Here is a 14,017-nt window from a genome sequence, read left to right on the forward strand (position 1 = left end):
CGAGCTGAGCTGACACAAACTACGACCTATACGCACAAAATATGGTACTTATGACTGTACGTGAGATATTTCGTCAAGCTCATGGACCGTAATTTTCGATTTTTAAAATGCAGTGATTAAATTGATAATCAAAGCCAAGTTCAATGACCGTGTGTGCATTTTACTAGCCAATCCAATGGCTTGGGAAACAAGCATGGTAAGATATGATCTGAACATTATCTTCTCTAGAGAAAAACCACGGAGCAATGATGATTTTCGAAATCGTTGCTCGAGCGACGTTGATGAACAGATGATGTAGATGTCAAAGCACTCGCTCTACTCCGATGACCGCCAGTTGTATAGCCTCGACACGATCTCTGGCATATACTCATCCTGAGAGATGAAGCAGCATGGACGTGAGATATGCTCATGCTCTTAATTTGATCTCCAGAAAGGTATAATCTCCACATGCATCAACTAATGCCAGCAGTTCTACAACTCACGGTGCCCTGATTTCTAACAGAAATTCCTGCTGATATTTTTGTATAATCATCGGCACAGTGAGGCTCAGCTGAAGGAATGCCTGAAGGAATATGCATCCCTGAATGTGTGGCAGATCCACTTCATCGACGTCTGTCACAAGATTGAGAAAGTTTAGTGATATTGAGATATGTACTAGTCTAGCAGAGGCTTTCTCCTTTTTCAACAATCTCGTTGGTTAACACTTGGACACTCGATTGTACATGTAATTATGTTGTGTTTTTTTACCCAGTTGTAAGTTTTCAGACACCAGTGAATTTCTGCATACAGCTAGTCCCTAATTTTATGCTTTGTAATCTTCTGGTATACAAAGAAGTGGTCGAGAAACTTCCCTCCTTTGCATCTTTGTTTTTTTTAAGAAAAGGAGCAAGCCCCCGATTTTAACGAAATCAACATGTTTCAGTTTGTCTAGAGGTTCAGAACAGGTGATGAAAAAACACAGCTGACAGCAAAACCAAGCCTGCCAGCGGAACTCCAAACATACATATTACAAAGCTAACGACCAAACTACCACTGCCTTAAGGAAAACTATCATGTATGTTTTCAGTAGCATATATAACTATCAAAGTCATATTCCTAACATGTTCGTACTTCCTCCTAGAACATGCTGCTAGTTGTTTAAATACGTTGATGGCTACCAGCCCACCTCGTTAGAGGGCGACCAATTAAACGGGGTAATGAAAAACGAAATAAAGAACATAAATAAATCTGGTAAAAATCTGAAAGCAATACTATATTCTAAATCTGGAACATAAGTAAAAGATGTCCGCGGTACATGAACTTGTCATCCAAGAGCAATTTAGTCCATCAACTCTCAAAAAGTGAAAGTTGAATCAAGCCATTCTTTGACTTCATCTCGAGATGTGTTTGTCTTTAGACGTTTCCCACATTCAATACAAGTCCCACGTGCGCTCCAAATGAACGTCCGCTTCCTGATCCTGGCGCACAGGGAACAGTTGAGATTGAAAATGAAGCAGTCGCTCAGTTGAAGAAGCTCTAGGCGAGGACAGCTATCGACGGTATCCATCAGTATGGTGTTGGTGATGCTGCAGTTGGCGAGCTTAAGGCTCTTGAGAGATGGCGACCTGCATATGCATGAGATCGAGTACAGTTAACAACCAGCTGAAACACTTGGTAACCGATGATCAGGAACTGAGATCGATCTATCTGGTTGAAATTCTGAAATGCAAAATAAAAATAAAAATATATCAAAGTACCTTTTGGCTCGGCGTCGACGAAATTGTCCGCCGCGAACGTCTCGAGCCGTCCATCGGCACGGTCCACGGCCATCCTCGCCATTGCGCGCAGGAAATGTTCGTTCTTGAGCACGGCATTGTTGCTGCTGTTCAGGTGCTTCATGTCCAGGGACCGCCAGAGGAGATCAGGCAGCTTGGCAGCCTCAAGCCATGGGTGGCAAACGAGGCCCGCACCCATGAGGATCTCGATAGGCCCAAGCTTAGCAAAGATCAAAGTGAGCACATCCATAGGAAGCTTCGACCAGTCTGTTTCCATTTCCATGGGAGCGAAAGAGAATCTCTGATGGGCTCTACAGCACAACGTTTTGTTACGTAAGGCAAGAACATTAGAAAAGAGAAAAGATGTGGCAGGCACATAAAAAAAATCAATTACATATCCTACGCCAAAAGAGAAAAGATGTGATATACTTGGGAGATACTATAAGTTATCTGTTGTGCATATCTAGTAGTTTGTGCAAAACATGCGTATCATGTCATCATCCTCAGATTTGAGCATATACATTTCATCATCCTCAAACTTCTAAAATATATTCTTGGTGACAGGGACATGGGTAAGCACCATCGGTCTCTGTCTATCGCCATGGGACGCAAGAATACCTCATTCCTTCTCCACTTCCCGTTTGCAACATCCGTTGAATCCGAATCTCGGATCTTATTCCGAGCGAATTTTGTGGCGATTCCTCTTCCTCGAAAAGCTGTAATTCAGTACAGGTTCTCAATGGAGTGCAGTCCTCTGTGCTGGTTTTCTCAACGCTTTAGAGGAGGAGATTATTTTATCCAATGGAATCCAATCCAGGTTCAGTATCGGAATTTTACTACATTCCTAATGGTGGTAAGTCCAACTGGTAATGAAATGGAGACTATAATAAATCTGGCAACTAAGAATGGAAGGTGTGAGAAATCTTGCTCAATTTTTACACCATTTATGAACCTAGTGAGAACCAAGTTCAGAATCTAAAGGAAACAAATTGGATAGCAATTACTATTATCCAGTACTCCAATCCAGATTGGGGACGGGTAACACAAAGGGTTCCCCACTAACTGCAGTCCAAAATGCATTATTATACGAAATTAAGATCAAGATCAGCGTGTTCCGCAATGGAGTTGTGGTGCATATTCTCGCAAAAGCCACTCAAAACCCTTCTAATGTCTCCCAGAGGGAAAACATTTAGGACAGTAAAACTGAGCACAATCCCAGCCATCTCAGGCCACCTACATTTTCAGCCGTCGGATCTACCATCTGAGCAAAATCTGGCCGTTGATTTGTGGGCTTCATCCTAAATAGCTGCTGCTCCCAGAGAAAAATCGAAGGCCTGTCGTTAATCGGGCCATGTGGGCTGCCTTGTCCAAGCTGGGCCGACTTATTTCTCTCGTGCGAGCCTTGCTGCATCCCATCTCTCCCAGGCTCGCGACGGCTTCGCGACAGAACCCTAGCAACCCATCTCTCTCCCAGGCTCGCCACGGCGCTGCCCTTCTCGCCGGTCTCCCTCCCGTACGCTGCCCGATGGGTGCTCCATCGATTGGCAGGAGCATCAGAGCAGAAAGATTGGGGGAAAGATAAAAGTAGTTCACCTAAAAAAAATTTGGGGAAAGATTGAAGTTAACCAACCGTGGGGAAGCGACGAAGTAGCGGAAATCTTAGGTTGCCAGCATTTCCGCCGAGAAGGTGCTCGCTCCCGGCTTCCGTACGCCGCTTGGGAAGATTGAGGGTTTTCGCCTGACCAGTCGCCGGTGGTTAGGATGCAGGGTACGTTTGGGAGTTCAGGAACTGTGAGGTATTGTGGTGGAATTCTAGAAAGCCGATCTGCTTTTGGGTATGTTATTAATTGCCTAATAAATCCAAAAGCGATTTTTTATCTATTTATTTACGGACTGTGCTATACACCATCCGTATGATATATAGCATAAGTAACGCACACATCCATGCATACCGTTGCCTCAGCAATTCCAAGCCACAAGCCATGTAGCACTACCTGCATGTCCAAAATAGCTCTTAGTCATTTACAAATAGCTTTCTATTCCAAAAATTTAAAATGCTTTAACTCTTAAATGGAATGCCTAATTAAAGATCTGTTTCACAGTCAAGTTCATCCCAACAAGGGTTTCAAAACTAGATCCCATTTGACTATGTTTTGGTGAATTTTTTTGGAGGCTCAAAAGTTACCAGACTGTAACACATGAGTTATCTGACCATTTTACAAGTAGTTATCAACTTGAAAACTAGATCTCACTCGAATATGTTTGGACGACTTTTATATGAGCTCAAAAGTTACCGGACCATGGAGAACTTTGATCGATCCTAGTTGGAAAATCAAAGTTTAGGCCTAGAAAGAGGGGCAATCTAATCTCTTTACCATCAGTCACAACCATGGAGAACCATCAAATCCAAGTAATAAGGTAACCACGAATTCAGGAAAAAAGAGGTGGTAGAGGAGAATGACAGGAAGGCTCATCGGAGAGCTCGAAGCAGTTCAGCCCTGAATACCCCTGTGTTCTGCCCCGCCCCTCGCTCCTCCATGCCCCTTTGTCCTCCACCTTGATCTGAAATCTACATCCTTTTGTCGATTCAGTTGCTCGTGATGTGAAAGAGCCAGTAAATTTTGGGGAGGGGAGAATTAGACGGGATCTTGGAGAGGGGAGAAATAGGTGGCAATATTGGATGAGAAAAGGGACAACATGAGGTCTGTTCTTGATCTGTTCGATGGGAGGAGTAGGTGGAGAAGGGGATTTCTTTTGGTGTGTATGGTCGAGCAGTTGCAGGGGAGAGTTTTGTGCCTATTTCATTTCATTTGGTCACTTAGGTATGTTTGGAGACTATTTTTCTTAGTTTTAAAGTTAGCGAGACAATAATACATGAGTTACCCGTGATTATTCACAAGCAAGTATCGATTTCAAAATAGATTTCATACGGTTATGTTTCCCGTGATTTTTTGAATCTCAGAAGCTACCATGCCAGTAATATGTGAATTACCACAATATAAACAACACTTATCAGCTTCAAAAACTATACCTTAGCCCAAACAGTGAGGTAACTACGGAGGTGCTATGGTGATGAATGTAACTTGGACAATTGGGTAACCACATTAGTGACATGCCCATAACTATAACATGGTAAACTAAGTGACATGGTGGTAACTTTAAATTGAGTGTTGAGTAGCTATATAAGTGATAAGATGACAAATAGTAGCTATGACCTGAACACTCAGGTAACTCCATCAAAGTTGTCGTGGTAATATAGACACGTGGGTAACTACACCACTGTTATACTGGTAACAATAACCTGCATAACAGGGTAACTATATTCCTATCATGATCAATTATTTACTTAACAATTGGATAAGTGCACCATTGATATGATCGTAACTAATTACTCCCTCTGATCCTAAATTCTTGGCTCAAATTTGCCCAAATATGGATGTATCTATTCTTAAAAAGCGTCTAGATACATGTAATATTTCAACAACAATTTAGGATCGGAGGGAGTATTAAACAACACAAACTCGCTACAATGACTGACAGAGTCAAACTGAAAGGCGTCTCATGATATCTTTTCAAGTAGTTGAGTTTTGGTAGCTAGGGCCAAAAAAACTTGATATGACGAGTGGAATACAGAATTCTTAACTAGCAAGTCAAGTAAATGGAAATATGTCCAGATATGACTCCAGCATTCAAGTTGGTATTCTTGGCAACCATAAGCAAGGAGAGATGGACTTGGAGATAGTAAGTACCTTGCCTAGGATCTATTGCTCGTAGGAAGGTGATCTTGTTGTTGTGGTACTATTGTTGTCATGACTTGTTGTTGTCAAAAGCTTCGACACTTCAAATGAAACTTGACACATCGTTAGACTGCAGGACACCAATTGACATGAGTAGCCCCACAATAATCTTGCGTACCACCTAAACAGAGCATGAACATACCAACTTAACAAAGCACTACCATACTTGAAAACTTAGACGATGAAAATCATGTAAAATCACAACTCACTTTGAACCACAAGAATGAACCAGAGTTGCTCGTCGCTTGGTAATTTCATCGAACACCTTTGGTGCATAAACACCTCTCATCAAGCTCCCCCTTTTCTTCTCGCTCCGGTGAAAGATCCAGTCACCTGGTGCCGCTCCATGATCACATTGCGTCCCTGTTCGTCGGAGAATGTAGCATCTGCCTGCCCAACCCTTGCTGGAGCTGCTCACGGTGCTACCGGAGGAGGAGGTGTAGCTACAGAGCAAGCACCTCCGAGCACCTCGAGCCTTGAGATCCTCAGCGGCGGCCGGCCACAGCTACTGCGTCATCAGGGGCGGCGCCGAGCAGCACCTCTGCTGCTCTGCAACAGAGGTCAAACAAAAGTAACGGCCGCACCCAACTGGCCTGCTCCATGACAACCACGTGCTCCTGCCGCCGCCGCAGTCCACCCACCGCCATCACAGCCTCGTGCGCCGACGCCGCCATCGGAAAAAGGCAGAGGGAAGCCACCAGCCTGCTGCACTGTTGGGCCAACCACCTTCAATTTCTTCGTTCTGGTGGACGGTGCAGAGGTTGGGCGGTGGAGAGAGAGAGATCGAGATCTGGGCATGGCGACTGAGGGCCGCCAAGGCGCTATCTCTAGAATTTTTTTATTTTATTTTATTTTTTTGAGAAGCTGCTCATCTCTAGATATAGAGGAGAAACCGTCTCCGTTCTCAATTCTCATAGGGCTGGGAATCAAATTTCACCTCGGTTATACTGTGTTTTATATTTCAGTTCATCACTCCAATTTTAATATGGTGTCACACTCTCATAGCGAAGTTGGTAGTGTACATTAAACACAAAAATTGAGAAGTGGATGTCATCTTAACATAATTCCACTAATTAATAAAGAATAATGTTTTTCAAATTTCAATAGATTCCATTATTATATGTTTCATACTTCACCGGTATTTTAAATCAGACTATTTTTTTCTTTCACTCTGATGGATGCAATAGGAAATTCAGAACATTCCATAAGAAAGATGTGCTTCCTGCTTTTTATGCAGGTGACGCTAAGCCATGGAAGACAATTGGAAGTGGCACGTGATCGAGGCACCGTTGAATAGACGATATACGTTGTTGTTTGATCTATGTAAGCCCGTCGTCGTCGTAGTCATCATTGTCAGAAGTATCACACCAGGCTTTAGTCATCATCAACGAATTGAATGTGAGTGATGCAAACTTTTTTTGCAGGGCAACGTCGTAGTGATCGACCTTGTAGCACGGGACGACGTGAAGATGTTGCAGGCGAGGGCAGCCGTCGGCGACGTCAGCCAGGCCTTTGTTTGTGACGCTGGCGCTGCATGTGACTGTGAGGCTCGTTAGAGACGGCGACCCGCATGCATGCAGCTCGCGATCACCTTACATGCTTTGACAAGTTAAATACTCCCTCCGACCCATATTACTTGTCTCAAATTTGTTCAAATATGGATGCATCTATGTTTAAAAGTGATACATGTAGTATTTCGACAAGTAATATGAGTCGCAGGGAGTACATCACTAGTTCATAAATTTGGAGCGAATGTAAGTTTAGTCCACGAACGCTGAAAACACATACATAAAACCTTAAACTCGCATTAGTGTCACACTTAGGTCCAAAAACAGTTCACGATTAATTCCAGCCAAATGGCTTAAACCAGAACCGTGGGTCGCTGTTGAGGTTTTTCAAGGGAGTTTTCGCAACAATTTAACATCAACTTGCAGAGAATTATGTTAATTTTTTGCTAATTTAACGGACCTTTGAAGAATAATGTTAATTTTTTGCAAAAGTAAATTCCGAGAAACCCCGACAGCAACCCACAGTCCTGACTTAAGCTGGCATGCCTGCCACGTAGCAAAATTAATCCGCCGAACCGTTTTTCATCTAATTAAGTGTTACACTAATAATAGTTTATGCTGTTGAAGTTTTTTTTTTCTGAGTTCATGAAAACTGTACGTTCGCTCCGAGTTTAAGGACCAACTATCCATTTCACTCTTCTGATTTGAATGTCTTGAATTGGTAGTTTACGTAATTGTTCGCACCTTTCGGCGATGCAGCGGAGGAGCGCGTCGCTGACGAAGATCGCTCCGGCGAACGCCTCGAGCCGGCCGGCGGCGCGGTCGACGGCGACCAAGGCCATCGAGCAGAGATCCTCCTCGTAGCACCTGCCGATGGGGACGGGTGCCATGTCGACGGAGCGCCACAGGGTGGGCAGCTTGGCCGCGTCGAGCCACGAGTGGCACACGAGCCCGGCGCCTGACAGGACGTTACAGACGCTGAGGTTGGCGAAGATGGCGGCGAGCAAGTCCAGCGGCAGCCCCGACCAGTCAGTCTCCATTGCAGTACAGCTTCCTTCCGTCTGATCTGGTGGGAAGCCGGCCGTTCTAGTAGTCAGGCTCCTCTCGCCGCGCACGGGTCTCACAGCTTCGCCAGACGTCAGCCTCCACTGGTCGCCGGCGCCAGGGTTTCGCCAATCGCCCGCGCCGCCTGCCCGTGAGACCGTGAGTGCCAGTATGGGTGGAACGAATCGTCGCGCCTTGCTTGCTACTTTTGCCAGCAGCACCCGCACGAGGCCTACCACCCAAAAAGCCCATTATGCAGCATGGCGCCCAGGCCCAATTCTCTCTATCATCCTTTTCTTCTCGAAAGAAGTTCATATTTCATGATCAAATGCAGGTAACCACGTAAAACTCGAATTTGGCAAAGACTCAATTATAACGGTGTCTTGTGGCCAATTTTCTCAAGACAATTATAATACTATGAACTGATGGATACATATTGAAGTTCAAACATTTAATTTGCATCACAGCAAAACATGAATATAGAATATGCTGGAAAAAATCGGAAACAGAAGGGCAACGGACCGGAAGCGGACAAATATGCTCGGACGATACAAAGAAAACAGGAAGCGGACAAATATGCTCGGACAATACAAAGAAAACAATCGATGTACTACCGTATTCAAGATTACACACCGAATTCAAGATTTTGCACAGTAAGTAGTAACCACTGTAACTGAGCTACTAGCTAGCTATCAACTAGTGAAAAGTATGAACACTATCAAGGAAAATATTGGAGAATCTGAGTGGATATAGTCTAAGAAAATTGCTAAAGAATTAATCAAGTAGAGAAGATTAGAAAATCTGAACGGGTGGGAGGGAAAGATGCATTGTTGGCCGGTAAACGAGGTAATCAAGGGGAAGAGAAAAGGTTGAGAAAAAGAACGAGGGGCAGAGAGAGGAGCCATCGCTGGAGTATTTTTTGTTGCTGCAGCAGATTGCTTTGATTGCTTGGGTGAAAGGCAGGATAGCCTTAGGGCTTTATTTTGATGGGCTGCATATAAAATACCGGATAATCTGAATTTGTCACGCCGGATTATCCGATTAAAAATCCAGATAATCCGGTATCCGGGGATAACACCGTTCCCGTATCCTATTATGTATCCGAATAAATTATCCGGTATCCGTTTCTGTATCCGACTGGATAGAGAATTCATCTCCCATATCCTATCCGACCGGATCTGAAACCGGATTCGGCCGGAAATTATCCGATCCGGTTTCACCCTACCAGTTGGGGTCCCCGTAAGGGATAAGGCTGAGCGATCAGATCCGCGCACACCTGGCTTGCAGGGCTTTGTTGATGACGATGTTGAGACCCACGACGATGTGAAGACGCTTCAGGCGAGGACAGCGGTCGATGACAGCCGTCAGGGCTCGGTTCGACACGAGGTCGCTCTCGATGACCGTGAGGCTCACTAGAGATGGTGACTTGCGCGCATTCGGCTCTTACAGTTACAGTATCGTGCAAATATATTGTGAGTTTTTTGTCACCATATATGATTTGATTCAGCTTCAGAGTATTAGATTCAAGTAAAACAACTACACTAGTATCTTGCCTACTTATAAAGTTTTGTGTTGGTGGTCGTCAATTCATTTCTTCCTTTCTCTTGTCACTCCTGACAAGTAGATTGTATAAACGAGTTAAAACTTCAAGTCATAATACTATCTTACATAGTCTATGTTGCCGCCTTTCCTCTCTAATCTCCATGAGTTTGGGTTCGGAGTTCAAATTCAGCAAAACCGATCATCAGGCTTTATGACATTTGTTCATAAGTTGGCGTCTTGTTCCTTCAGTTGTAAATTTTCTTAATGATTCCAGAGCGGAGCACGGGCACAAAGCTAGCATAAAGTGTCTCAGAAATTCAACAGATGGAAATTAAGGCAACACGACGCTGGCCATGGATGGGTGCAGAGCAGAGACGAGACGCGATGGTATCATCATCGATGCTTCCATGGGTACCGAGCTGACGGCGAGTTGATGGCGCCAGCGTGGTGGCGCCGCTTCTCGCGACCACCACCTGACGACCACTTCATCTTCTCCGGGATCGCTTCCATCGGTACGCCTGACGCTGCCGTTGCCCTTGCCCGGCGCCGCTTCTTCGCACGTCTCAGGCAAGCCAGATATTCCGTGGCCGACGGCTCCGGTGGATGGACGAACAGATCGCACATTGGCCACAAGTCAATCAAGTCCATCTGCGCCCACGACCGCAGCCAAGACCACCAAGGAGAAGGCGCCGGCGCCGCCGCGTTGTAGTCGTATATGCGCTTCCAGAACTCGCGGTCGCGGCCGCGGACGAGGCGGCGCAGATCGCTGCAGGTGGCCGACACCCTGGCGAGGTCCTCGCCGTCGCCGAGCCTCGCCAGGATCGACAACTTCATCTCCTCCGGGAGCGACATGAAGGTGGTTCCGCCCAGCAACGCGCCGCCGCCGCAGATCTCTCTCAGGACGCGGCGGCTCAGCCTTTCGGGGAGCTCGCGCCAGAGCGCCGACACCACGGCGTCGTTCCTCAGCGCGCGCGCGGTGCCGTCCAGGCCGCCGGAGAGGAGCGGGGCGGCGGCGACCGCGTCCACGCACGCCCACAAGTAGTCGCTGCTGCCGGCGCCGGAGACGACGGAGCTGGTGTCGACGTAGAAGACCACGTGCCGCCCGTAAGCGCAGACCCTAAGCGCGACGGCGGCGAGGAGCTGCGGCAGCGGCACCAGGTAGCGGAGGGAGAGAGTCGAGGCTGTGGCGGCGGCGGCGGAGGGGAGGAAGCCGGCGTCGACGAAGGCGGCGTGGAAGAGGATGAAGAGGCGGCCCAGGAGGAGCTCGCCGTCCCACCGCCGGGCGTCGATGACCCTGTGTAGCGGAGAGTTCATCTTCGCCATGGCTGCCTACGAGACTTGGGTCAACATTATATTATTATTATTATTATGGGAAAATCCGCCGGTTAGTCTTATCACGCGGCGCCGTGTGTCCCCCTCTGTCCTCTGATCCCGCGTCCTCCTGTCTCCAGATCTGAACAACAGCCCCAGCCGCCGAGCACCCCTCTCCGCCGTCAATCAAGCACAAGCAGCCCGCTCCGCACGGCTGCAGGTCAGCTCCCCATGGCTCCTTCTCGAGACCGAGTTGAACACCTTAATCGAATTTCAATTCTGTTGTATGCTTCAACTTTGATGGAAATTCGGGACTATTAGTACGGCTCTCAGTTCTTGGTTGTTCACAGATTCACATGATATGCAGAATCGGCCTTAATTTGTTTTCATGGTGCTCACATTTATATGTTGATTGGTTGTTTCTGAAATTTCAATTCATAACTTGTGCACAAAGAGTTGAAGGTTTTCAAAGATATAAATGCTTAGCAAGTGACCATGAGTTTTTTTTTCATAGCAGAGGCTACAAACAAGCTAAACTCGAGTACAAATGTGTATGTAGCCATTCCGTGTTTGATGTGAACTTTATGCGTAGCGTATAACAATAGATTTTCTACACCATTTTTGAGAGGACTAGCAAAGTTGCCCGTGCGTTGCCACGGCTGCTTCGCTACGCTCCGCTCAAACAAATTGATTTTTTTTTCTTGATCATGGTGCCTTGCCTGTGACAGTGCCCATGTGCTGGTACAGCCGTTGCGGTCCGCTCCGCTTTGCTCGTTTAGGATCATAGTGTCTTCAAATATATGCGAGTTCATAGAAATAAGGTGGACTCTGGATGTTGCCATGAGCGAGAAGATTGAGAATTTGCAATTGCATGAGATGGATATAGATGGGACTATATCTTGGAGTTACTGTTTCTGATTCTGGGGCAACTACAGCATAATAGGGCAATGCATTTTGCGGGCAAAAAAATGAAGGATAGTGAGGTAAACGACCCCTTCTCTTTCTCTAATCAACAATGTTTGCTCCTAGGTACATCACGTAATAAGGATATCTCAACGAAGAGTTCAACAAAGAATTTGTAGAGAATGGATATATTCAAACTCTCATTTCATATGTAATTCCTGTAGCAGTCCCTGTATCCATCTATGAATTACTCACCCTTGCATGTGCATTTGTTTTTACCATTCTGATAGAAGAAAACCGAAGAATATTATTACTCCCTCCAATCCATATTAATTGTCTCAATTTATCTAAATATGGATGTATTTATGCCTAAAAAGCGTATATATAGATGTAATATTTCGACAACTAATATGGATCTGAGGTAGTACTTGCTTATGTTCCAAGCCAACAAAAAAGAGAACATCATGCTTTTTGTGTGTGTAAATCAGGAGCTACACCATTATGCACAGAGAATACTCACCTTATAAATATGCCCTCTAAACAGGAGTCTATATGCATGCACTGAAGTTTCTATCGGATCAGATCAAGGTCCTGGACATAGTTACAGTAAATCAGTTGAAATAATCGTAAGAAAACACTTTGGGATAGAGGATTGTATGTTCACCAAACTCCCAACAGGTTTCAGGCTTCACCAAACTTCCAACAGGTTGGGCAAACAGCAGGCTACGTAAACAACAGGTTCAGCTTCAGGAAAGCAAGCCGTGTGGTCAACGTCACATGGCGGCACACGCCAGGTCGCCATTGACTGGAGGCACCGCCGCGGGGGCATCACCATGGCCGTCCGGCCGACAATGCGTGGGGCCCGCACCGCCGAGACACCGTTCCATGTAGGCACCGCCTTGGCTGCCGCGTCTTCCTCCAACGATGGCCACTTTCCCCTCCGGCCTCCTATGCTGCAGCAGGTAGCGGCGACAGCAAGGGAGGCGGTGCGGGAGGAGGCCAGCAAGCGGCGGCGGCCGAGGCACGCGGTGTAGAGGCGGATGGGGATGTGGCTGAGGAGGATTCGGGGGACGGATCGGGGCAGGACTGCAGGAGGCAGCGGCGACCTAGAGGAAGATGGAGGGAGAAGACGCAAAGTGGAGGCCGAGGGATTGGGGCCAGCGGGTCGGGTGGATAAAAAAAACGGGTGGAAACGCGTCGGGCGAGGGAGTTTGACAGGCGACGAAAACGCGAGGTGAAGGAAACGGTTCGTATTTTTTAGATAGGTATATAGATATGCTGTGAAAATATTAATTATTGGAATGTTTAAACAAATCTACTGTTCCATTGAATCAATTGACTTTTTTACCAGTATATCTTTTTTCTAGCAGGTTATATGTGTGGAGATTCCTAGAGATGGAGGGATCCAGTGCGGAAAGCTAACTGGGGAATTCTGTAGAGGACTTCAGAGATGGATGGATCTGGTGTTACGTACTCTCTCCGATTCTAAATTCTTGTTTCAAATTTGCCCAAATATGAACGTATCTATTCTTAAAAGGTGTCTACATACATGTAATATTTCGACAACAATTTAGGATCGTAGGGAGTAGATGGCTGGAAAGATTATTATTATAGAAAGGAAATTACATGGTCTTTTGTAAGGTGTTGATTTTTGAACTCGTCTATGTCTTCAAAATCTGATATCCCCTAGAACTCTTGTGTTGTGGTGGACTCCTAGATGATGTCTTTCGGTTTTCTTCAGAACAACCCAGCTACGAGATGCGACATGATTGTTTGTGCTTAATTTTTTTTTCCTTCAGTTCCTGTGAACATGGGTGCCGCTTAAATTTTTTGTTTAAACATTCCATGAGGGCAAAGTGTTTGATCCGCTTCTATAAATAGGAAAGCGGAGGTAAAAGAGGTGAAGGCAGGTTGAACACACCGCCGCCTGATAGGCGTTCATCGACCTCGCCCCGGCCGAGCGGCTCGTTGATCTCGCCAGCAAGCCACTTGCCACCGGGCCGGGATCCCTGGTCGAACTCGACGGCCAGACCCACGCCGCCGGCCGTCTCCATCATCGGAGTCATGGCCCCAAGTCCGTGCCAGCCAGTCCTCTACCCGACGTTCTGATGGATGTCGTGATAGTATGAAACAATTTGTTGTACTTGTTAGAATGGGA

General features: G+C 46.2%; 3 protein-coding genes across 7 annotated transcripts; all 3 read right to left on the reverse strand.

Moving 5' to 3' along the window:
• Positions 1–1,037: 1,037 nt before the first annotated feature.
• Positions 1,038–6,420, reverse strand: LOC100837739 (putative F-box/LRR-repeat protein 23). Of its 5 annotated transcripts, none has more exons than XR_732065.3 (6): positions 5,761–6,420; positions 5,504–5,672; positions 3,707–3,748; positions 3,385–3,579; positions 1,737–2,065; positions 1,038–1,604 (listed from the first exon to the last, which is right to left on the reverse strand). XR_732065.3 is itself a non-coding variant. In XM_024455210.1 (5 exons), exons 3-5 carry the CDS (start codon positions 3,736–3,738, stop codon positions 1,546–1,548), a joined length of 420 nt encoding a protein of 139 aa, XP_024310978.1. In that variant the 5' UTR covers positions 3,739–3,748; positions 5,509–5,672; positions 5,761–6,415; the 3' UTR covers positions 1,038–1,545. The 5 variants fall into 5 exon arrangements, 2 of the variants coding, with proteins under 2 accessions (XP_024310978.1, XP_010237169.1); XR_732066.3 differs by having other exon boundaries at positions 3,385–3,492; positions 5,761–6,415; XR_732064.3 differs by having other exon boundaries at positions 3,385–3,748; positions 5,761–6,419.
• Positions 6,421–7,730: 1,310 nt separating this feature from the next.
• LOC104584845 (putative F-box/LRR-repeat protein 22) lies at positions 7,731–8,099 on the reverse strand. Its single transcript, XM_010240600.1, has one exon. The coding sequence runs from the start codon at positions 8,097–8,099 to the stop codon at positions 7,731–7,733; it is 369 nt and encodes a 122-aa protein (XP_010238902.1).
• Positions 8,100–9,862: 1,763 nt separating this feature from the next.
• On the reverse strand, positions 9,863–11,170 carry LOC112268863. Its single transcript, XM_024455052.1, has one exon. The coding sequence runs from the start codon at positions 10,966–10,968 to the stop codon at positions 10,039–10,041; it is 930 nt and encodes a 309-aa protein (XP_024310820.1). The 5' UTR covers positions 10,969–11,170; the 3' UTR covers positions 9,863–10,038.
• Between the last annotated feature and the right edge of the window lie 2,847 nt (positions 11,171–14,017).

This window comes from Brachypodium distachyon, chromosome 4, assembly GCF_000005505.3.
Source record: "Brachypodium distachyon strain Bd21 chromosome 4, Brachypodium_distachyon_v3.0, whole genome shotgun sequence".
In the NCBI taxonomy this organism is placed as follows: Eukaryota; Viridiplantae; Streptophyta; class Magnoliopsida; order Poales; family Poaceae; genus Brachypodium; species Brachypodium distachyon.

Coding starts and splice junctions, on each gene's coding strand:
- LOC100837739 (XM_024455210.1), bottom strand. CDS start 3,738: ATGGCTTGTGGCTTGGAATTGCTGAGGCAACG. Junction 2,066..3,706: donor TTGGAATTGCTGAGGCAACG/GTATGCATGGAT, acceptor GTTGTGCTGTAG/AGCCCATCAGAGATTCTCTT. Junction 1,605..1,736: donor CGTCGACGCCGAGCCAAAAG/GTACTTTGATAT, acceptor ATGCATATGCAG/GTCGCCATCTCTCAAGAGCC.
- LOC104584845 (XM_010240600.1), bottom strand. CDS start 8,099: ATGGAGACTGACTGGTCGGGGCTGCCGCTGGACTTGCTCGCCGCCATC.
- LOC112268863 (XM_024455052.1), bottom strand. CDS start 10,968: ATGGCGAAGATGAACTCTCCGCTACACAGGGTCATCGACGCCCGGCGG.